General features: G+C 42.8%; 1 protein-coding gene and 1 long non-coding RNA gene across 3 annotated transcripts in view; one reads left to right on the plus strand and one right to left on the minus strand.

Annotated features, from left to right (window-relative positions):
• The window catches only part of npc1 (Niemann-Pick disease, type C1), a 74,547-nt gene that overhangs the window by 8,155 nt on the left and 41,011 nt on the right, over positions 1-25,381 (plus strand). Inside the window, exons 6-12 of the mRNA XM_069922609.1 lie at positions 5,947-6,196; positions 7,115-7,194; positions 7,578-7,948; positions 12,114-12,340; positions 17,075-17,175; positions 21,019-21,121; positions 21,198-21,387. Of these exons, the coding sequence (XP_069778710.1) occupies positions 5,947-6,196; positions 7,115-7,194; positions 7,578-7,948; positions 12,114-12,340; positions 17,075-17,175; positions 21,019-21,121; positions 21,198-21,387 (1,322 nt within the window). The remainder of the gene's footprint in view (positions 1-5,946; positions 6,197-7,114; positions 7,195-7,577; positions 7,949-12,113; positions 12,341-17,074; positions 17,176-21,018; positions 21,122-21,197; positions 21,388-25,381) is intronic.
• LOC138755870 (uncharacterized) lies at positions 68-15,314 on the minus strand. Of its 2 annotated transcripts, XR_011352602.1 has the most exons (4): positions 15,196-15,314; positions 5,076-5,185; positions 1,157-2,342; positions 68-866 (listed from the first exon to the last, which is right to left on the minus strand). It is a non-coding gene; the product is annotated as an uncharacterized lncRNA (long non-coding RNA). The 2 variants fall into 2 exon arrangements; XR_011352601.1 differs by lacking the exon at positions 68-866 and having other exon boundaries at positions 1,071-2,342.

The raw sequence follows: 25,381 nt of genomic DNA on the forward strand, positions 1-25,381 counted from the left end.
TAAAACAATCACAAAATAATATTTGGAAGAATTATTTAACATGATTACTTTTGTTAAGTCACAGACCAGCATCAGTAGAAATTTGCCAAGACAGTAATTTTTAAAATAATGTGTGTGTGAGAGAGATAACCAAACCCATTGCAGCTTGGGCTCAATTCTGGTAAGTTATTCCAAAGTTGGTCTAAGGAATCCAATATTTAGACAAGGACTCTTAAACTGAGGCATAAAAATGATTACAAGTTAAGTAAGAGAGAATGAGTGACAGACTGTTGAAAACTCACAAAACCATGTCAAGTTACTTCCAGAACTAAGATTCTTTCACACAGACGGCTGTCACAACTCCCCTTTTCCTGATGTAGGGGAATGAGACAAGTGACTTTCACAATACTTCTAGAATCCAGATGCAGGTCAGTCCAAAATGACCATCACAATGGTCACGATCCAAATGCAGTAATTCTCCTGCTTCCAATACACAGATAGTCAAAGTGACCTTTCCTTTGGTCATGGTGGGATTTAATCATTCCCCTTCCAAAGGACCCTTCCTTTGGTCATGGTGGGGATCAACATTTCTCCTGAGAAGGAGAAGCAAACAAATTGACCATTACCACACAGAACCACTCCGGCAGTGTTCCTTCAGATGGCTGCTGCTTGAAATCCTGTTCTTATAAAATGGCTGTTAATCACAAAGTTTGCAGTTCCTTTAAATGTTTCTCACACACGTCTCTTCACTTGTGTGCCTGGCTAAAAGCAACACATTTCCTCTCCTCTTCAAAGTAGCGAAGCTGATACGAGTTGATGCCAACTCGCTTCTCTCCAAGGTTTTGAATGGTCGCAGTTTATTATAGTAGCCCTCAATTTGTTAATTCCTAAAGTGACAGTCACACAAAAATTAAATGGAAGCTCATAATACCTCCCACCAACAAAAAAAATCGAGCTGAGCAAAATTTTAACTGCAACCCATGTTAAAATACTACATTCACTATTTACATATAATAGACAAATATAACATTTTTTAGTAACATTACAAACTTAACATCTTGAAAGGCAATCAACAATTACATTATCCTTGCCTTTAATGAGTTATCATTAAATCATACTCCTACAGAAATGGACTTCAAAAAAAAGATTTTGTCTATATTCTGTTCATCAGTTTTACCTTTTATTTCTCTTTGTCCATCAGTTTTATCTTCTATTTCTCTGTGAAGATCTTGGTCTTCTTCCTCTTCTGTGTCTGTATCTCTTCTGTTTGTCCTGATGAGCTGCTTGTATCTCTTTGTCGGACCTCTTGTTGCTGTTCCTCCCCTCCTGGGCTGCTCGTCTGTGGTGCTTCCTGACGTTAATCATCTTGTTGGTCATCCCTCCGTCTGTTTCATCACTTCCTCTTCTGCTGGCTTCCTCGTCCTCCAGCTGAGTACCCTGGTGTTGGGCGTTCCTCAGTTGTTCGCTCTGTGAAAGCCCACTCCTCTGCTGACCCCCCCTCCCGTTGGTGTCCTCGTTCTCCTTTGATTGCGCAGTTGTTTGGCTCCGAGAGCCATTTTTGTAGTGCAGTGGCTGGTGGGTCGTAACTCTAGGGCAGGCACTGACCTTGAGGGTCGGACGCTCCTCGCCACCACAGTGTCCTGTTCCTTCGTGCAGGTAAGGCCTTCTTTTATCTTCGACGACTTTTCTACTTTTTTTCCAGTTGCTTTTACTGTCTCCTTCTTGGAGGCCATCTTGTTTCTCTTCTCTGTATCTTTATCTTCTATTTCTTATATTTTATCTTTGTTATGCTTTGCTTTTTCCTAATTTTTTTCCCAATTTTCCTGGAGAAGGATGGTTTTCCCGACTGGCCACTACTCCATCACGTGACCCTCTCTATATAGAGAGGGGGAGAGGGGATGATGTTTTTGATGCTAAATTAACTGTAATGTGCAAGAGTATTGATGGACTGCTTGTTTCATTAAGGGTGGGCACATATGCTGAGCAAAGATCCCACACTGGGTTCTGGGTGATTTGCACTGTTCATGATTTTTAAACTAGTAGTGGATGAAACTGAGGAATCCAATAGCCTCTCACTTGACGTCACCAAAACCCAGTCCTCAAGAAAGGGAAAATGTGCGGTGCTCAATCCAGCGATCACTGGGAGATCCGAGGTGGAGAGTGTGAGCAAATTTAAATTCCTGGCAGCCATTACCTCAGGGTTCCTTTCCTGGACCCAACACACTAATGTCATTGTGAAGAAATCATGTCAGTTCCTCAGGAGTGTACAAGGGTTTGGTATGACATGGAAAGCTTCAGCAAACTTGTAGAGGTGTAGTGGAAAGTGTGTAACTGGTTGCACTGTGGCCTTGAAGTAGAAAGCCCTGCAAAAGGTAGTGGACACAGCTCAGTACATCACTGGCAAAACTCTTCCCATCAAGAATTCTACATGGATTTCAGATTTATTATCAGATTACATACATGACATCACTTGTAACCCTGATTTTGTTTTTCCTGCTGCTGTCTGAGCAGCAGCGATCATCAAGGATCCAGCACATGCTCTGTTCCCGCTGCTGCCATCAGGAAATGGGGCATAGGCTCTGCAAGACTCAGACCACCAGGTTTAGAGGCAGTTGTTACCCCTTCACCATCAGACTCCTAGATGGCACTCGATAAGAAACTCATTTAAGGGCTTCTGCTTTTCACATTACTTATTACTGAATATCTTTTCTGGATTTGTAGTCCATTTACAGTTCTCTTTTGTGTGCCTATCTTTTTTTTGTGTACAGTTTACACTCCCAATAAGTCGAAATTCTGCCTGCAGGAGAATCTTGGGGGTGTATATGATGTCATCTCTATACTCTGACAATAGGATCTTCAAAAAAAGTTTAAATCTATCTGAGTGCAACAAAAGAATATTAACCTATTAAATGTAGTCATTGAGTAAAGACAGAATTGTACACTTTTAAAAGCTGGGTACATTTTAACCAGTGCACGATGTCCAAGTGGAGAGGTTCTCAAAGCTGGCAAGATTTCTGGAGGAGGGAAGTACAACTCTGAGCAGGGACCCACATGTACAATTAGAGGGATAAAGGTTGGTCTAAATGTAGACTTTGGTTGTGCTATAGCTTAAGAATGGCAGACCTGTTTGAGAGGCTGGTGAGCAAGGGTGATTAAGTCGAACGTGATTTCTGAAATGGTTCTTGGTTTCAATCTGAGAATCTTTGCAGCATTTCCACCAATCTCTATTATGATGATAACTTTTAAATGACCTAGAAGGCAAGAGACTTAACAGCTTCCCATAGAACATTACAGCATAGAAAGTGGGCCCTTCTAGTCTGTGACAAACTATTTCTCTGCCTCGTCCCAGTGACTTGCACCCAGACCATGTATCTGTCCAAATTTTTCTTGAATATCAAAACTGAGCTTACATTCATCACTTCAGCTGATTCTACACTCCCACCACTCTGCATGAGAAATTCCCCTGAATGTTCCCCAGAACTCCTCCCCTTTCACCCTTAACCCATGTCCTCTGGTTTATATCTCACCTTGCCTCAGTGGAAAAAGCCTACTTGCCATTATTCTCTGAAGCCCTCATAATTTTGTATACCTCCAACAAATTTTCCTTCTCTTTTTCTTGGAGAGCACAGTCCTGACTTGGGAAATATTTCTGAACCTTTAATTGGTTTAGATCTGAGAAATCTTCCCCAATAGCATGTCTAACATCTTCATTTTGTGTGTGGGGTGTGTGGATATAATGTTCATATAACAACTACAGTACGGAAACAGGCCATCTCGGCCCCTCTAGTCCGTGCAGATCTAAGAGATCTCCTCTAGTCCCACCTACCTGCACTTTGCCCATAACCCTCCAATCCCCTCCCATCCATATACCTATCCAACCTTTCCCTAAATGACAAATTTCACCTTGCTGCAGCCACCTCTTCCAGATAGATCATAGTGTAGTTCATTGAAGATGATTAGGATAGACAACAATTTGAATTCAAGAGCATTGAGGTAAATGCAACAGTTACCTAAGACCTTGATTAGACACCACTTGGAATACAGATGCTCCTCAACTTATGGTGGGGTTATATTCTAGAAAACCCATTGTAAGTGGATAAAGAATACTACACCTACCTATTTTCATAATTAAATTTTGAATACCTTTATGCCACACTGAAAAAAAACAATACACAGCTGAAAGCACACTGGGCATGAAAAATCTTTGAAGCATTGAACTGTGGCAACCCACTTACCAGCAAACGAACAGGCTCCCAATATGGCGGGTGTGCAGTGGGAAACAAGGAAAATTGACCTGTGCTGATGACCACTGATGTTGCCCTGTCCATGTGACCAAAGCAGTGATGTATACAAGCCCAGCATGAAAGCCTGGAGGTGTCAGTCTTGCACTAGACTCCACAACATGTACATTGACTTCCCTTCGTATACAACAACTCGACAATGTGTACGGCAACTCCACAATGTGTACACTGATGTAACTCAGTGTAGAATACTTTGCTACAGAACTAAAATTAATTGTTGCTGGTGAGTATGCTAAAGCAACAAGGTCATCAATTTCACTCGAACCATTGTAACTTCAAAATATGGCAAGTAGGGGAGTACCTGTATTGTGTTCAGTTCTGGACACCTCAATGCAGGAACGATGTGAATGCTATTGAGAAATGGAGGAGGAGTCTTACAAAGACGCTGCCTGGATTGGAGAGCATGCCTTATGAGGATAGGCTGAGAGCACTTATTTTTTTCTCTTTGGAGCAGCAGACTGAGGGGGTGTACAAGATGATTAGAGGCATTGATTGTGTGGGTGGCCAGAGGCTTTTTCCAGGGTTGAAATGCCTAACTTGAGGGGCATAGTTTTAAGGTGCTTGGGAGAAAGTATGGGGTGGGGGGGAGAAATGTGTGTGTTAGTTCTTCACATAGTGATGGGTTTATGGAACAACTGTGATGGAGGCAAATGTTGCAACTGTGCTCACAATGTTTGGGCTGAGGAATCGAACTCTCACTTTTCAGTTTACTCAGAATTAATGACACAGCTTCACCAAACCACACCTGAACTCTCTAAAACAAAAAATGGAGTGACTGATTTCATAGAAACTTACACAAGCTTGACTTCAAGGCACAAGGCAGTCTTGTGAGCTGTTCAGTTGATTGATTGCACCAGTGGTAACACCCACTCCTGGTGAACCGTGGGTCACTCTGATTAGGGCACCTTAGCAGGCAGATACAACAGGATTAAGAGACTGTTAGATAGGTTCATGGAACTGAAAAATGGAAAATGTTAGAGGGGAAATTCTGGACCGTTGTTATATTAGGTTGGCACAACACTGGGCCAAAGGGTCTGTATTTTAGATTTCTATGTAATGTATTGCCTTGCCTGCAATATCTGTATTTGGTCTCCAAATAAAAACTGCAACTGAATTAAAGGGAGCAGTTGAAAATACTCAGCAAGTCGGGCAGCATCTGTGTGGAATTGAATTTCAGATCCGAGCCATTATTCTTTATCCTAAATTCACTACCCTGAATCGTGAGGCAATGTCCCCTCGTTCCAGTCTTGCCTACCAATGGAAACTACTTGCCTACCTTTATTTTATCAATGCCTTTATAAATTTGCACATTTGTAAGATCCCATCTCGTTCTTTTACATTCCAGCAACTACAGTTCCAGGTGACACTCTCTCCTGTTTGGAATCAACCTGGTGAACCTCCTCTTCATCACCTCCAGAGAGAGCTGTTTCACCACCCGCATTTTTGGCTATGTTTAAAGGTTTAGCTGCTATCCTAGCTTGGAATCTAACATCAGTCGTATTTTCCAAGCAAACAGAATAATAGCATTCGATATGATGGATATAAAAGGTGCAGAAAAACACCATGCTCGAGGGATGCTTGTAGTTGAGTGCATTCTCAACAAGAAAGTGGTGAGAAGTGCGTGGTTATGGGAGAAATTGTCATGGTGTTCTTGTTTTTTTGTTAGATCATCCTGTTGGAAGAATGATCCCCATGAACAACAAAACCAAAGGCTGCAATGAGACATTGGATGATGGTTCACTGCCATGTAGCTGTCAGGACTGCACGTTGGTTTGTGGTCCAAAGCCAGTGCCACCTCCACAATCTGTCCCGTGGACCATTTTTGGTTTGGATGCAATGGCCGTCATCATGTGGATTTTCTATCTGCTCTTCCTGGTCTTCTTTGGAGGAACAGCCATAATTGTGTGGTTTTGCAGGTAATCATCCAGGTGGAAAATGTCTGGTTCCTTTTCCATTCAAACTGAAAGAGGCAAAAGGTGAAGAAATGTGTATAACTTTACAGTGTAAATGTTACCCCTCTGGAAATCTGGGTTTGACACTGAACTTAGGTATGGACTGTGTGGAGTTTGCATATTTCCTCCTGTGGCTCTCATCTCTGACTTACTGGTTTGTTCATGGAGACCTCTCACCCAGCCATTCTTAACAAGGGCCTTGCCCCACCCCAGCCGTGTTGACCACAGTACATTTCAGTAAAAGCCTGGTTTTCTTTTCACCTCGTGTAACTTTTCTGTTTCTGCCTAGAAAGAATAGGAGTGCAGAAGCAACTAAAACTTGACTGCTTTAGTCAAGGGGGCCCATAAACCCCTAGCAAAGTCCTAAAGGGGTTATAGCCAGAGAGGTTGAAAATGGTTGCTCTCGCCAACCCTTGGTGTAGGTGGGCAGGATCTAATGGGCATGTGCAAGGGGGAACGGGAGTGATCTAGCACTGAGTGGCTGTATGACAATTGAAGTCTGTCATTAAAAGGCTCCTTTGCATGTCTTGCTATCAGTCCTCGTGTTGGTACCGTATTGAACTAATCCCCAATTCTTTGACCCTATTCCTCTCCCTCACCTCCATCCCTACCTTCGGAGGAACTACCTGATCTATTCCATTGCTTCTCTGGGTCTCCTGTGCTGCAAGAATGTACAACAATGTAAGAATTGCCATCCTATCCATTTTCTTACTTCAAACGTTTGGAATCCGCAGCCATTTCAACTTGATCTCCGTTGTTATTGAGCTTGTTAAAGCAGTCCTTACAGATATGAATGGTGTAAACAAGCCCCAAGCCTGTGCTTGCTGTAGAGTTCCCTTTTCACTGTTTGCACTTGTTCTGAATCTCTTCGTCTTGTTTCAGGAAGCAACGGATAGTTTCTGAATATTCCCCGATTATTGATAACTGTGCAAGTCGTTCAGTCAACATCAGTCATGATCTTGGTAGGTTATTCATGGTTTTTTTTTAACTGACAGCTGTGCACAGTGGGATCTGTAACTAAAATAATTGAAGTACAAGTAGTCCTCGACTTCTGACCTTAATGAGTTGCGTCCACTTGCATATATGACCAAATTTTTGAAAAAATCTTTAAAACTATTGTACATTTTTTGTATTAAAAGTACAGAATACAGTGGTCCCTGTTCCCCAACTTAGACCAAACCCGCGTTACAACCAATCCTTCTGTCCCCATTATGGTCGTAAATCAGGGACTACCTGTAATAGTTCTGGTTTTGTTAATCTTAAGTCTGCATGTGTGAATGTGGGGTGCAGGGAGAAATGCAGATGTGAAATTCAGGTGTGATAATGTCTCCTCTTCTGCCCTCAGATAAGATGTCTTGTTGTGAACAACTTGGTGCAAAATCGGAGGCTCTCTTGCGCGACATATTCTCCAAGTGGGGGTCCTTCTGTGTGCGAAATCCCGCTCCAGTTATCATCTTGACCACCACTGCCATTGGAGCCTGCTCCTTAGGCTTGATGTTCATGAAGTTGACCACTGATCCTGTTGAAATCTGGTCTTCTCCCTCCAGCCAAGCTCGCAAAGAGAAATATTACTTTGACACCCACTTTGGACCTTTCTTCCGTACTGAGCAACTGATTATTACAGCCCCCAACAGCTCTTGGACCACATACTCCCCTTATCCATTGGGGTCAGATGTACCTTTTGGCCCACCATTGGGCAAGGATGTGTTGCACCAGGTTGGTCCTGCTTGGTTTCCTTTGGTTTGGGGAAGATCTCTTAACGAGGTACAAAGCCATGGGTTGTATGGGTGCCGGGGTTAGCGCGATGCTATTACAGCGCCAGCAGCCTGGGTTCAAATCCGGCACTGTCTGAAGAGTTTCCAAGTTCTCACCATGTTTGTGTGGGTTTCCTCTGACCCTTCAAAAACATATGGGGGTTGAATAAATTTGAACGGCACGGGCTCATGAGCTGGAGAGGCCTGTTAATGTGCTGTTTGTCTAATTTTTGGATTTGTTTGCAGAAACTACAACTGCATTTGTATTGGTCAAAGTTACAAGTTAAGGGGGTGGGTTTTGATGGAGCTGAGGGTTGGACAGGGAGCAGTGTGAAGATCCATTGGGGTGCTGAGGGACCCGGAGTTACCAGAATCAGCAAGCCAGCTTAGCAGTGAGGAGAGGCCTGTCTGAGATGCTGTTGATGAGTAGGGCTTGCAGCCAGTCGATAGCCTGAGAGCTTGATGGTAATCTAGGAATTGGCAGGCAGTTTAACAAATGCTGATCTTTCTCCCTGTTCTCCACCCGTCGTCCATGTGTTGCAATTTGAGCTTTGTCCTTGTCAGACTGCTTGGGCAGTGTTGAACTTGGCAAATGTTTGGCTCTGCAGACATTGAGGGTAACCAGCTAGTCTGTTGAATCCTGAAATGCATTCTCTAAAAGCAACAGAAGTGGATGCATTTATCCTTCCAAAGATAAATGAAGAAAAGTGAAAAGAGCAGAAGTATTACTACTGCTGAAACTCTGGAATTGGCCCTTCCAAATGTGGTCATTCTGTGGTACATTTCAATTGTTCCTAACTGTTTGAGCAGTGTAGGATGGCAGTTGACAGTGTTACAAGCCCAAAGGACCCCAAAACCCAGCAGCAATAGATATTCACCACAACAAGTAATTACTTAAACAAAAGTTGTTTTTAATTATCTTTAATCATGAAAACAGAATCAAACTTTAACTTATCTCTATTAACTTAACTAAGCCCAACTCAATCCCCTTCTAATTCTATGTGTATGTAATGTGTGTGTAAATTTAAAGTTCTTTGGTTCACAGTTCAATCTCAATTCTCATTTCTTCCAAGTTCACTGGTTGCAGGCAATTCTTGTACTGTGCACAGAAGTTAACATGTATAAAGTTCACCAGGCTTTGGTGGTCGAAAGGTAAATTTTACCGCTCAGGAGGGTGAGAGGGTGAGGCGGTACCATCGTAAGTCATCTCAATGTCTTGCTGATGAAACTTGCCCCATCAGGGTTCTCCAGATGATAACCTCTTTCTTTCAGGCTACTACAGAGTTCCTTTCTGTTCCACTTATTTCAAGAGAAATATCAGACAGATACCACTTCTAGCCATCTGCCACTCTGGAGCTTTAGTTCCAACAAGCTTCTCCTAGCTTGCTTCAGCTGTATGTCTCTTTCTCTATCTGAGACTCAAACTGCCAGCCACATGTCCTCTCTCTCACTTCCAAAACCCCCTCCTTCTCTAGCAAACAATAGGAGTTAGTCTTCTGCTCCCATTTGTTGTTTTAGGTAAACAAACCTCTCGATGACCTTTTAGTGAGCACTTTGCAGAGAGGTCAAAAGCCTTGAAAAAGGTCCAACACAGACAACCTGGCTCTTCCAAGACAATAGCCTATTCATTTCATGACATCGTTTCAATTAGCACCTACTTGTGAAATGTGCATAGCATTCTCCATAGTTTCTGTAAAGTCACTGAGTATGAATTATTCAGTTTTTCAAATAAGATCTGTTTGTGTGTGTGTATGTATGTAACCTACTCTAATTTTACCAATATATCTCCCAAAAACATCTCCAAATATTCTATCACAACAGTAACTTGGTTTGAAAAAAGAGGGAGTACTACAATAAATATAAGAAACGGAAAAAAGGAGATGTTTGGGTACTATATTGAATGTAAAAAGAATCTTAAGAAAGAAATTAGAAAAGCTAAAAGAAGGTATGAGGTGACTATAGGAAGCAGGGTGAAAATAAATCCAAAGGGTTTCTACAAATATGTAAGTAGCAAAAGGAAAGTGAGAGTCAAAATTGGTCCAATAGAGAATTAGAAAGGACAAATGTGTGTGAAGCCAAAAGAGATGGGGGAGGTCTGGAACAATTTATTTTCCTCAGTATTTACTGAGGAGAAGGAGATTGAACTGTGTAGGGTAAAGGAAGCAAAGGGGGTATATATGGAGACTATAAGTGATTAAGAAAGAGGTAGTACTGGAGCTTTTGAAACATATAAAGGTAGATAAGTCTCCAGGTCCTGACAAGATTTTCCCCAAGACCTTGAGAGAAGTTAGTGAGGAAATAGCGGAGGCTCTGGCAGTGATTTTTCAAATGTCATTAGAGACGGGTATAGGCCGGAGGATTGGCGTGTTGTGCATGTGGTTCCTTTGTTTAAAAAGGATTCGAGGAGCAAGCCTAGCAATCATCGGCCTGTAAGTTTGACATCTGTGGTAGGTAAATTGATGGAACACGTTCTTAGAGATAGTATATGGAGGGACAGGGTCTGATCAGAGACACTCAACATGGATTTGTGCGTGTAAGGTCATGTTTGACCAATCTTGTTGAATTTTTTGAAGAGGTGACTAGGAATGTTGATGAGGGTAGAGCAATGGATGTTGTCTATATGGACTTCAGTAAGGCCTTCGATAAGGTTCCGCAATGAGAGGTTAGTTAGGAAGGTTAAGTCCTTGGGTATTAATTTGGAGATAGTCAAATGGATTCAACAGTGGCTGGAAGGAAGGTGCCAGAGAGTAATAGTAGATAATTGTTTGTCAGAATGGAGGCCAGTGACAAGCGGTGTACCTCAGGGTTCGGTATTGGGACTGTTGCTGTTTGTCATGTATATTAATGATCTGGAGGATGAGGCAGTAAATTGGATAAGTAAATATGCAGATGATACTAAAATAGGGGGGAATTGTGGATGATGAAGAGGGTTTTCAAAGATTGCAGAGGGATTTTGTATAAATCAGAGCATAGAATATAGGAGTTTGGAAGTAATGATAAAACTGTACAAGGCATTGGTGAGGCCAAATTTAGAATACTGTGTGCAGTTCTGGTCACCGATTTGTAGGAAGGATATTAACAAGATAGCGAGAGTGCAGAGAAGATTTACAAAAATGTTGCCTGGGTTTCAGCATCTGGAATGCAAGGAGAGATTGAGCAAATTAGTTCTTTATTCCTTGGAATGTAGAAGGCGGAGAGGGGATTTGATAGAGGTGTTTAAGATAATGAGAAGGATAGATAGAGTTGATGTGGAAAGGCTTTTCCCACTGAGAGTAGGAGAAATGGATACAGGAGGTCATGGGTTGAGAGTTGACGAGCAAAGGTTTAGGAGTAACATGAGGGGGAACTTCTTTACTCAGAGTGATTACGGTGTGGAATGGGCTTTCGGGAAAGGTGGTGGAGGCTGGGTCAATTTTTTCATTTAAGAAAGAGTTGGATAAGTATATGGATGGGAGGGGGATGGAGGGATATGGGCAGAGTGCTGGTAAGTGGGATTAGAGGAGGGTACTTGGATCAGTGTGGACTAGAAGGGCCAAATTGGCCTGTTTCTGTGCTGTAATTGTTAATGGTTATACCATGTTGGGAAATGTGGGAGGGAACGCGCAGACTCCATGTAGCCCTATTCCCAGCCTTGCAGTGCCTGAGATCTTGATATACAATGGATCCTGTTCACTTACTTGCTCATGTGCATGAGTTGTCCTTGGCCAGTCCATAAGCCTTTGTTTTCACTTCAATCGCAGCACATGGAGACTTTCATGTTTCAGTATTTCTCTGGAGCTTCTACTTTGAACAGAAATCTGCTCGTATTACATTCTGTTGAGTCTGGTGATGTACTTTATAGTTGGTGTGGTCTATTTGTGTTAGACTCTGCTTCCAGACTGGGACTACAAAGTCACTTTGTGTCCACAGATGAACTACACAACAAGGTGTCTTCTTCGAACCAAAAGACTACCAATAAAAATAAAGAAATCTGGCACTGTGCTGGCTGCAATGTTTCCTGCATTGCAATGTCCAGTTAGTCATCAACTATAAATGAAATTGAAAGCACTGTGCAATGCAAATCTTGTTGAAGATTCATTGGTTTGGTATTTACTCATTCCTGACATGTTCCAAACTGTTTTACTTAGGTGCTAGATTTGCAGGATGAAATCCAAGGTTTGGAAGCTTCTTGCAACAATGAAACTGTAAGGCTACAGGATATCTGCTTGGCACCTCTGGCTCCATACAACAATAATTGCACCATCCTGAGCGTCTTAAATTACTTCCAGAACAGCCATTCTGTCCTTGATCATTCTGTCGGTGATGATTTTTTTGTGTACGCTGACTACCATAGTCACTTCCTATACTGCACTAGGTAAGTGAGCCAGTTCCCACAGTGGAATGGGGTGGGGTGATGGGATTGGGCTGATGAGGGCAAGGTGGTGGATGTTGTCTGCATGAACTTCAGTAAAAGCCTTTGACATGGGAGGTTGGGAAGGTTTAGTCACTCATTATTGGTGATGTGGTCAGTTGGATTAGACATTGGCATTATGGGAGAAGCCAAAAAGTCATAGTGGATGATGTGCCTCAGGGATCAATGTTGGGACCATTGTAAATTGGATCGGCAGGTTTGCAGATGACACAAAGATTGGAGGTGTAGTGGACGAAGAGGAAGGTTTTCAAAGGTTTGCACCAGCTGGAAAAATGGCAGATGAAATTTAATGCAGACGTGAGGTGTTGCACTTTGGAAGGACAAACCAATGTAGTACATTCACCAAAAATGGGTACTGATGAGTGCAATAGAACAGAGGGATTTGGGAAAATGATGTCACAGGTGGAGGGAGTTGTAACGAGAGTTTTTTGCACATTGACCTTCATAAATCAAAGTACTGAATATAGAAGATGGGATGTTATGAAGTTTTACAAGGTATTGATATTGCCAAATTTGGAATATTGTTTAATTTTGGTCACCTAACTGTATGAAGGACATAAAGAAGGTTGAAAGAATGCAGAGGAAACTTGCAAGGATGTTGCTGGGACTTGAATGGAGATGGAGGGAAAGGTTAAACAGGTTAGGACTTTATTCCCTGGAGTTTAGACAAATGGGAGATTTCAGAGGTAGACAAAATTATGATTGGAGTAGATACAGTAAATTCAAGCAGGCTTTTTACATTGAGGGTAGGTGAAAGATAAATCAAAGGACATGGGTTAGGGGTGAAAGAGGCAAAGTTTAAACAGAATATTCGGGAAAACTTTTTCATGCAGAGGGTGGTGGGATTGTAGAGTGAGCTGCCAGCTGAATTGATGAATGCATGCTCAATTTTGATATTTAAGAAAATTTTGGGTAGGTACATGGATGGGAAGAGTATGGAGGGATATTGTCTGGGTGCAGATCAGTGGGACTCAGCCAAATAAATAGTTGGGCGTGGACTTGGGGCCCTGTTTCTGTGCTAAGGTGTTCTGTGGTTGTAAGTGATGGTGTGGGAGGGCTAAGAACATAGAACAGTACAAGCCCTTTGGCCCCTCGATGTTGTGCTGACCCATATTCATTTATATAAAAAAAAGTATTAAACCCTCCCTACCCCATAAACCTTTTTTAATCCATGTTTCTGTGAAATTCCCCTAATGTTTCAGGTTCCACCACCATCCCTGGAAAGGCATTCCAGGCACTCATAACTCTGTGTATATATTTTTTTAAAAACCTTTGCCTTCCCTAAACTTCCCTTCCTTAACCTTGTCCACATCATCTGTTTGCTGATCCTCCCCTGGGAGACAGGTGCTGGCCATCCACCCTATCAATGCCTCTCATAATCTTGTCGACCTCTATCAAGTCTCCTCTCATCCTTCTACGCCCCAAAGAGAAAAGTCCCAGCTCTGCTAACCTTGCATGATAAGACTTGTTTCCCAATCCAGGTAACATCCTGGTCAATCTCCTGTGCACCCACATCCTTCCTCTAATGAGGTAACCAAAACTGAACGCAATACTTGGAGTGTGCTCTTACCAAAGATTTGTAGAATTGTAATATCACACCTCTATTCCTGAATTCAATCAGCTTTTTAATGAATCCCAGCATCCCATAGGACTTGTTAACTATCCTATCAACCTGTACAGCGACCTTGAGTGATATATGGATTTGCACCCTAAGGACCCTCTATTCATCCACACTCTGAAGTAACTGACCATTAACCCTATACACAGCCTTCTGGTTAGTCGTCCAAAATGCATCACCTCACACTTATTCTGATTGAAATTTATCTGCCATTTTTCTGTCCAACTCTACAGCCTGTCTATATCCTCTTGCAACCTTGAACAACCTTCAGCAACATCCACAACTCCTCCATACTTTGTCATCTGCAACTTGCCTATCTATCTGCCTCTTCATCTAGGGCATTTATAAAAATTTCAAAGACTGGGGTCTCAGAACAGATCCTTGTAGCACTCCACTAGTTATTGACTTCCAGGCAAAATACTTTCCTTCCACTACTACTCTTTCTTCCTGCAAGCCAATTTTTTATCCACACAGCCAAGGTTCCACTGATCCTGTGCCTCCTGACTTTCTGGATGAATCTCTCATGGGGGACTTTGTCAAATCCCTTGCTAAAACCCATGTCGACCACATTTACCGCCCGACCCTCATCAAAAAACTCAATTGGGCTCGTGAGGCGCAACCTTCTCTTCACAAAGTCATCCTGACCATCTTTGAGGAGACGGTACTTTTCCAAATGCTCCTATTAATCCTATCCTTAAGAATACACTCCATTAGTTCAAACCACTTATGTAAGACTCACTGGTCTATAATTCCCAGGATTCTCCCTATTAAGGTTCTCCTTAATTATATGTGCCAAGGCCTTATCATGCCCCCTTCAAGCTCTCCTAAGTCCTTTCTTAAGCTCCTTTCTGGCTGTCATATTCTTCTCCGCCCTTCCTGATTCCTGCTTTTCGTATCTAAAGTACAATTCCTTTTGACTTGTTGCCTGAACCTGTTTTGTCAGCCACAGTTCCCTTTTCCTAACATCTTTTCCTTGTCCCAGTGGGACAAACCTATCTTGAACCCTACTCAAGTGGACCCTAAACTTCCTCCACATTACTTCTTTCTTTTACCCTTAACATGTTTCCAATTTATTCTCGCTAGTTCCTGCCTTGACCATTCATAATTAGCCCTTCCCCAGATATGTACTTTCCCAGTTTGACTGTTTTTATCCTAATGTTGAAGCTAAGTGGTCACTCACCAAAATGCTCCCCACTGAGAGGTCTGCGACCTGTCCAGGTTCATACCCCAGAAACCGACCCAGTCTGGCCTCTGCGAGTTGGCTGATCCACATCCTGTGTCAGGAATCCTTCTTGGACACACCTGATAACAATTAAAAAAATAAAGTCACAATGTTTGAACAAATTTGGGAACTGTACATGTTCTTGTTTATTTTCCTTTGTATGAAAATAGTTTTATGTTTTTATTGTGTTGTAGATGTTGAATATTTATGGGTTTTGGAGGGGGTGGGTAGAGATGAGGGAGGGAAAAGGGGGGGGAGAAAAGACCACTAAATTTAATGAGGTACATATTTTGGTTGATGTAGTTCAGTGTGGAAAAAAAAATATATATATATATTTAAATTTTTAAAAAAAAACCAAACTAGGCATTGCATGAGGCCACAGACTGACGTGTCAGTCTGGAAATGGTGTGTTGAGTTAAAGTGGTTAACCATTGGAAGGTCCTTGCTGTTGCAGCTGACATAGCGAAGGTGCTCAATGAAACAATTTTCCAGTCTCCCTGATGTTGAGGTGGCCACATTTGGAGCACTGGATGCAGATTCACAAATTAAGTGTTGCTTCACTTGGAAGATCTTGCTGAAACATGGCTTGCAATGAAGTTGAATGATATCTGCTGGAGGAATTCGATGGGTTGAGAAGCATCTGTGGGAGAAAAAGAATGGTCAACATTTCAAGCCAAATTCTGTTATTGAGGCTGGTTACACTGGAGAATGGATCTGCCTTCTCTTGCATTTAACCAGTCTTAATCAAGGGTTTCAGCTTGAAATGTTGACCTTTTCTTCCACTGATGTTGCTACTCCTACACCTTTTTCTTGTGTTCCGGAGTGCTGAGTAGGGGAAATCTTTGATATCAATCCTACTGATTACTTTGAATCTTCTCCCTTGGAAATGCAAGGATTGATGGGGTGGCATCTGTCCTTCCATTTTGAACATTGATGTTGTTTGAATCTCCTCTGGAGACCAGTTGTTTTTCCACTTCCAACTAAATGTTGTTTGCAGATAGAAGGAAAATGCAACAGTTGTGTTGCCCACTCACCACCATTTGGGGCCCCAAACAGAATTCCAAGTGAAGCCATACTCATGAATCTAAGGGAGTCATCTGCTGCATCCATTGTTTGCATTGTGGCCTCCTCCACATTGAGGAGACTCGACGCCGACTGGGGGATCACTTCATTGAGCACATTTTCTGTCTGCTGCAATGATGGGGATCTTCCAGTGGCCACCCCATTTCAATTCCCACCCCATTCCCATGTAGACATGTCTGTCCATGCTCTTGTACACTGCCAGACTGAGACCATTCATAAATTGAAGGAATAACCCCTCATCTTCTTCTGGACACCCTCTAATCAGATGATATTGACTTCTCTAGTTTCTATTGGACCCCTATCTCATCTCCTCTAGCTCTCTGTCTCCTTTCCTCCAGCTCTGCATTCACAGAGCCACCCCCCCCCCCCGACTCCCTGATCATTTCTCAACTTTCCTCCGATCCATGTCCAATTGTGGTCTTTTGCCTGTTGGCCTGTGCTCCTTCCCCAAACCTTTTTTCTTTAGGCACCTGCCTGCTTTTTGCTTGTATCTTGAAGGCCTCAGGCCCAAAACATTGGTTATATATTTTTACCTCCTATGGACACAGCATGACCTGTTGAGTTTCTCCAGCACTTTTTGTGTATTTGCTGCATCAGTTGTACACCATGTTTCTTGTGGGTCAGTGGAATTGACTAGTTGAGGCTTACCTGAACTCTTGCTGAATCAACTAGATATTTTTCAATGCAATACCATGTCAGTGTTTGGCATCTTTTGCTGTGTTTCATCTCTGAAATGATGACCTTGGCTTTACAGGGCACCTGCATCACTCAATGACACAACTATGCTTCATGATCCATGTTTGGGAACTTTTGGTGGACCAGTTTTCCCTTGGTTGATTCTGGGAGGATACAACGGTAAGCAGTTTGAGTTGAGAGTCTTGGCTTGATTCATCGGAAAATTTAAAATGCAATTTGTTAACCCAAATTTTGTTCTGTTTGATCCTCTTGGCTACTGGAAATGTAATGTGTGAATTTCATTGCCTGCTGTTAAATGCATTTGAGGTTGGAATCCACTTTTGCTATCTTAAAAAAATCAATATAATTGTAGATATTGGGAGTTATTAGAAATGGTCACAAAGGAGTGCATCATATATAACCATAACAGTTTACAGCGTGGAAACAGGCCATATCGGCCTTTCGAGTCCACACCAGTTCATTTAAATAACTCCACTAGATCCGTTTTCCCCCCCCACACTCTCCACCCATAACCCTCCAACCCCCTCATATCCATGTACACATTCAACCTTCTCTTAAATGACAGCAAGGACCCTGCTGCAACTATCTCCTCTGGAAGATCATTCCATTCTGCCACCACTCTGAGTAAAGAAGCATCCTCTAACATTTTTTCTAAAGTTTTGTCCCCTTACCCTTAATTATGTCCTCTTGTTCCAACCTCTCCTGCCCTCAGGGGAAAGAGTCTACTCACATCTAGTCTATCTATTCCCTTCATAATTTTAAATACCTCTATCAAGTCCCCTCTCAACTGTCTTCATTCCAATGAATAAAGTCCCAGTCTTCTTAATCTTTCTCTGTACTCTAGGTATTTTAAGCCAGGCAACATTTTTGTAAATCTCCTCTGCACCCTTTCCACCTTTTCTATATCCTTCCTATAATTTGGAGACTAGAACTGAACACAATATTCCAAACCTGGCCTCACCAATGCCTTAAACAGTCGTAGCATCACTTCCCAGCTCCTATACTCTACGCTATCATTTACAAAAGTCAGCATACCAAATACCGCCTTAACCACCCTGTCTACATGGGAATCCACCTTCAAGGAACTCTGTACCATAACTCCAAGATCCCTCTGTTCAATGCCCTTCCTTTAACTGGACATGTTCTATCATTTTTTTCCCAAAATGCAGCACCTCACACTTGTCTACATTAAATTCCATCTGCCATCTTTCAGCCCACTTTTCCAAACAAGCCAAATTCTGTAATCCAAGAAAACCTTCCTCACTATCCACCAGTCCCCCTATTTTTGTATCGTCTGCATATTTACTTACCCAGTTAACCACCCCCTCATCCAAATCGTTAATATAAATGATAAATGGGGCCTAGCACTGATCTCTGAGGCACCCTGCTTGTCACAGGCTTCCATCCTGACAGACATTTGTCCACCATGACTCTCTGCTGTCTATCGTCCAGCCACCTTTGAACCCATCTCACTATCTCTCTGTTAATCCCTAGTGACTGAACCTTCCTTACTAACCTCGTATGAAGAACCTTATCAAAAGCCTTACTAAAATCCAAATAGATCATGTCAACTGCCCTACTTTCATCCACTTTTCTTGTCACCTCTTCAAAAAAAACTCAACAAGCTTCATCAAACACTACTTTCCCTTCACAAACCCATGCTGCGTGCCCCTGATCAATCCCTGCCTATCCAGATATTTGTATATAATATCTCTAAGAATACCGTCCATAATTTGCCCCACCACCAAAGTCAAACTTACTGGCCGATAATTACTTGGCCTGCTCCTTGTCTTTTTTAAACAACGGAACTACATTTGCAACCCTCCAATCCCGCAGCACCACACCCTCCTCCAGTGATTGTGGGAAATATCACTGTCAGGGCCCCTGCTATTTGCTCCCTGACCTCCCTTAACGTCCTGGGAAAAATCCCATCAGGACCAGGAGACTTGTCCACCTTTATTGACCCTAGAAGCTCCAAAACCCTCTTTACTAATCCCTATGCTTTACATAACTAAGCCATTTGCCTCATTTAACTCGCATAGTGCAATGCCCTTTCCCTCTCTACTTAAATGTCATCTGCTGCTTTCATTATTTTCACGTTTGCATCTAATTCTGTAATAAAGGTTAGTGGTGGAGAATGTAAATGCCTTAATTGAACCAATCACTGCTCACTTGAAATGTCAGAGGGTTACATATCTGATGTCCCCAGAGGAGAAAGAGACTTTGATTTCTGCAGCCTTCCCAGCACGAGAGACTCCTGTGCAATTTCTTCCACATGACCAATTAGACTTCCATGGAACATGGGAGGGAAACTGGAACACCCAGAGAAAACCCACACAGACATGGGGACAAACTCCTTACAGACAGTATGGGATTCGAACCTGGGCCATTGGTGCTGTAACAGCACCCTGCCGTTCCAACTGTGCTGGTTTTTTTTTAAAGTTTAGATGACAGCAGTGTTTTTGTTCCACAAATGTCATGAATCTAAGCTCTTGGTGCTGTATTAACGTGTGGGCGATGTCTGATTTGTAGTGTGCACAATATCACACTAGACTCTTTGTTTAAAAATGCAATGCTGGAGAAATTCAACTGGTCAAACAGTGAACTTTGTGTAGCAAAGATACATAACCAACATTTTGGACTTGTGCCCTTGATACTTTGATGAAGGTTTCAAGCCCTAAATGTTGGTTTTGTATCTTTGCTACATAAATTAACACTGTGTGACCTGCTGAGTTTCTCCAGCGCTGTGCTTTTACTTCAACCATGGTGTCTGCAGACTTTCCTGTTTTACTACTTTACTCTTTGTTTAAAGTTGGAGGAATAGGTGGGCAGAAACTTGAGCAGATCTTCAGCAGATTTGAGGAATTGTGCTATGTTGAATTGTCTTCAGGCAGTGGGGCTGGTTTTGGCAATTCCACATGGCTGGAACATTAATTAAAGCAGTGTGAGACAACACATACCTAACTTGGCCAGTAATCCAGAACCTACAATTGCAATCTGGAGTTTAAATCCTATCATAGCATTTGTGAAACTTGGATTTATTTGATAAACTGCTCAGTTAGCAACAATAGCCACAACAAGAAATCATGGTTTTAAACATTGATTTGCTTGACTAAACAGTGTAGGAAAGTGGTTGTGTTTCCAGAACGATCAATATAATTGACATGTTTTCTGAAATGGTCAGCAAGCCTCAATCAAAGGGAAGTCCTGGGCAATACTCAACTGACCAAATCCTGAACCTGGAACATCACTGCATCACGCAGGTCCTTTGGCCTACAAGTGGTTCTCAACCTTTTTCTTTCCATTCACATACCACTTTAAGCATTCCTTATGCTCTTTGATTAGTAAAGGATTGTTTAAGGTAGTATGTGAGTGGAAAGGAAAAGGTTGAGAACCACTGGCCTTGTCAACCTCTACAAACCAACTAAACAGTCCATAACTCCCACCTATAACTGTCTATTATTCATCCATGTGCCTGTCTATCTTTTCAATGACCCCATTGAACCAGCCTCCACCATCCCTATAACTGGAGCAAAATACAATCTGCTGGATAAACTGAAGATCGAGCAGCATCAGGGGGAAAAGGAGTTGGTGACTGTTTGAGTTGGAACCCTTCAAGACTGTTCTCCCACTAGCACAGAGTTCTTCCAGCCGCTTATTTGCCTCCAAATTCTAGCATCTGCAATCTCTCTGGGTTTTCCCCAATGACTGTTTTTTTCCCCCCCTCCCCCAAAGATATGGGGTCGATCAGTTAATTTGCCACTGTAATTTGTTCCTTGTGTGTAGAGGAGTGGTAGAATTTAGGTGGGGGAGAGAAAATATTGGGATAATGTGGGATTGATCCTGATGGTCAACACATGTCCAGTGGGCTGAAGGACATGCTTCAATGTGGTACCTCTGATTTGGGCACAGGATGGTGCGTGTGGCAGGGGAGAGGTGCTTCAGTGACTCCTCGACTAGGCTGTTTAATCCAGTAACATCACTCTCCTGTATATCCCACAGATGAAGATTACAACAATGCCACAGCACTGGTGATCACATTCCCTGTCAATAATTACCACAATGACCCTGAAAAGCTCGACAAAGTCTTCGCTTGGGAGAAAGTGTAAGTAACATTTTGTGGCCTCCAAGCACGATTCCTGTCACACCAGAGATTAAATTCTCTCCACTTTTCCCTCCAGATTTATTGATTTTCTGAAAAATTACAACAATTCCAACTTGAGCATTTCCTTCTCTGCTGAACGGAGTATTGAAGATGAAATAAATCGTGAAAGTAACAATGATGTTAAAACCGTTGTCATCAGCTACATGGTCATGTTTGTGTACATCTCCATTGCCTTGGGACACATCAGGAGCTGTGCCAATTGCCTGGTGGGTATAGACTGCATACATTGCTGTTTGCAAAGAAGGAAATTCAAGATTCCTTTGTCCTAGAACATGTAAAATTAGACAAAATTCCCTTCTGCTTGTGCCATGAGGCAAAGTCGCCATTAGTGTTGATTGGCACCCCTTGCAGTATGAGAGATGAAAGCAGGAATCCTTTCAGAGCCACTGAAGAGGGGGTGAATTCAGCACTCCTGGCGCCACACAATCCATCAGCAACCTGAGCTCCAGATCCAAACCTCCGTGATCAGGAAGCCTTCATTGCTAGAAGCCCTTTGGGTGTCCTTCTTGCCCTCTCCACCCTATAATCCTGATATCTGGTTTCCCATGAGCTAGTCTCCTGCTGGTCCCCTGACTGCAAGTTGCCCATGGCTGTGTGTCCTCAGCCGCTGAGCCCCTTGCTGGTCCACTGTCATGGTCAATGTCCTGTAGGATCTTGAGTGTTCTCCCTGTTTCTGGTGCCTTGTGCCTGCTACCCCTGAGTCTGTTGGTACTGCTGAGCACATCTTGGGCACAGGGCTTCACAGTTGCAGGATTTTACTTACCGATTCCTTTAAAGCCTGTATAGAGCCACCAGTACTGGGACCAGCTGACAGAACCTTTTGGAGCAGTTCTGTGTCTCTGTTCTCCCAGGTCCAGACCAGAGGTAGCACTACTGTTACATCAACTCTGGAAGCACTGCTATTTTCAGGGCACCTGCATCCTGAAGCTAGTGGGAGATTCTAGAACTGGAGGGTATAACCTCAGAATAAAAGGATCTCCCATTAGAACAGAAGAGGAGAAATCAGCCCCTTGTCTGCTCTTCTAATTGTGGCTGATGTATTTTCCTTTCAACCCCACAACCTTTGACAGCATTACTAATCAAAAACCTATCAACCTCTGCTTTAAACCTACCCAGTGACTGCCTCCACAGCCATCTGGGGCAATGAAATCCACAGATTCTTTGTTCTTGAGCTTCTATAATATCTACCACAATTCGTTTAGAGTGTTTTATGTGTGTGCTGTCTATAACACGAGGCTGCTCAGCAAGAAGAGCGCCATGGCAGGGGTTCCCAACCTTTTTGTTCCTCTGTACCCCTTGGGCATTTTTATAGGTTCCCGTGTACCCCTAAAAATTAAGGATTAAAAAAAAACCGACTGTGCAATCTGACTGCAGATTACAACACCATGTATTGTACAGTAGTGGTTATTCTCTCAGACCCAATGTGCCCCCTGAAAAGTGCAAATGTACCACTGGGGGTACATGGACCCCAGGCCCATGGGATGACGCGAAAGGTACTAGCATGAATAGAAGATTGGCTGACTGGGAGGAGGCAGAGAGTGGGGATAAGAGGTCATTTCTGGTTGGCTGCTGGTGACCAATGGTCTTCCGCAGGACTCAGTGCTGGTACTGCTTCTACTCGCATGATACATCACTGGTTTGGACGATGGATTATATGAACTTTTGGCCAAGTTTGCAGATAATACAAAGAGCAGAGGAGGGGGCAGATGGTTTTAAGGAAGCAACAGATGTGTAGAGGGATGGGTTGGGAAACTGGAGAAGCGGATGGAGTCGTGTGTAGAAAGTGAATAAAGACGTAGAGTTGACTCATCAAATTGGGCAACTAGTTTAGAAATCAGAGGTGCAGAGGGACTTGGGAGTCCTTGTGCACGATTCCCCAAAGGTAAAGTTGCATGTAGAGTCGGTGATCAAGAAGGTGAGTGGAACACTAGCATTCATTTTGAGAGGGGTAGAATATAAAGCCTCAATGTCATGTCCCTTCCCTTATCAGACGTAGGGCAACACGGTTAGTATAATGGTTAGAGCAACGCTGTTAGAGTGCCAATGACTGGGGGTCGAATCCAGGCACTGTTGTAAGGAGTTTGTATGTTCTCATGATTCTTCCAGGTGTAATTGGGCAGCATGGGGTCGAGGGCTGAATGGGTCTGTTACTTTGCTGTATGTCCAAATTTAAAAACATTTGGAATATTGTGAGCAGTTTGGGCTCCATATCTAAGAAAAGATATGTTGACATTGAAGAGGATACCGAGGAGGTTTAAGGATCTCTGCAGAGTGAAAGGGTTTTTGTATGAGGAATGTTTAAAGGCACTAGGATTTTGCTCACTGGAATGTAAAACTGAGGGGGATATCATCGAAAGGTTTTGAATACTGAAAGGACTGGATAGAGTGGATATTCCCTGGGGTGGGGGAATCTGGGACCAGCGGGCACAGCCTCAGAATGTGAAAACATCCCTTGAGAACAGATGAGGAGGAATTTCTTTATCTAGAGAGGAGTGAATCTGTGAAGTTCCTTGATGTGGAGGCCAAGTCATTGGGACATTTAAGGCAAGGGAACATGTGTTCTTGATCAGGAAGGGAATCGAGGGTGTCAGGGAGAAGACAGGTGGATGAGGTTGAAAAAGATGGCAAATCAGCCATGATGGAATGGTGAGGCAGACTCAATTTGCTGAATGGCCTAATTCTGCCCCTATGTTTTGGAAGCATAGAACTCTACAGCACAGAAACAGAACCCTTTGGTCCTTCTAGTCTGTGCCGAAGCATTTTGTTTTGCCTCGTCCCGCTGACCTTCACCCAGTCCATAGCCCTCCATACCTCTCCCATCCACGTACCTGTCCAAATTCTTCTTAAATGTTAACGTTGATCCTGCATTCAACACCTCAGCAGACAGCTTGTTCCACATTCTCTTCCAATAAATTGGAACTTTGAACTTTGCCTCCACCACTCCTGAGTGGATTGCTGCCACTCACAGCATGAAAGATTGGTAGTTAACTCCTTTCATTGTGTCCTTTGGTGCACAATCCCTTTGCCGGTGGCGAGAACTTCTCAACCTGACGAGAGCCTTCATTTTAAATACCTTCTTGTCCCAAACTCTGATGGAGAAACTGCTTTCTGATTCTGTGCACTCCCACCACTCTGAAGAAGTTCCCCTAAACTTTTCCCTTTCACTCTTAACCCATGTCCTCTAATTTACCACATTATCATCCAGATCATTGATATAAATAACAAACAACAGTGGCCCCAGCACTGATCCCTGAGGCACCACTCGTCACAGGCCTCCAGACTGAGAAGCATCATCCATCACCACTCTTTGGCTTCTCCTCTCCAATCATTGTTGAATCCAATTCACTACTTCACCATGAATAACTGGCGACTGAACCTTCCTGTCTAACCTCCCATGTGGGACCTTGTCAAATGCCTTACTAAAGTCCATGTAGACAACATCCACAGCTTTTCCTTCATCAGCTTTCCTGGTAAGCTTTTCAAAGCACTTAAGATTGGTTAAACAATGTACAATGCACAAAGCCGTGTTGATTATCCCTAATCAGTTTCTGGCTATCCAAATCCAAATATCCAATCTCTCAACACCTTTCAATAATTTACCTACTACTGACATCAAGCTCACTGGCCTATAATTTCCAGGGTTACTTTTGGAGCCTTTTTTAAATAATGAAACATTAACCACCCTCCGATCCTCCAGCACCTCATCTGTGGCTACGTTCATTTTAAATATTTCTGCCAGAGCCCTGAAATTTCTACACTAGCCTCCCTCAAGGCCCAAGGGAATATCTTGTCAGGCTTTGGGGATTTATTTGCTTTAAGACAGCAAGTCCTTCCTCCTCTAATCTGTGTAGGTTCCATGACCTCACTGCTTGTTTTTCTTAATTCCCACAACTCTGCCTGTTTCCCGAGTGAAGTCTGAGAGGAAAAAATATTTAAGATCTCCCCATCTCTTTTTGCTCCATACAAAGTTGACCACTCTGTTCTTCAAGGGGACCATTTTATCCCTTGCTATCCTTTTGCTCTTAATATACCTGTAGGAATCCTGAGGATTTTCCTTCACATTGTCTGCCTAAGCAACCTCATGATTTGTTTTGCCTTCCAGATATCTTTCTTGAGGTTTTTCTTGTTGTTTTTATACTCAAGTACCTCATTTTGCTCCATGTTGCCTATACCTGCTATACCCCTCTCTCTCCTTCCAAA

This window comes from Narcine bancroftii, chromosome 2 (genome assembly GCF_036971445.1).
Source record: "Narcine bancroftii isolate sNarBan1 chromosome 2, sNarBan1.hap1, whole genome shotgun sequence".
In the NCBI taxonomy this organism is placed as follows: domain Eukaryota; kingdom Metazoa; phylum Chordata; class Chondrichthyes; order Torpediniformes; family Narcinidae; genus Narcine; species Narcine bancroftii.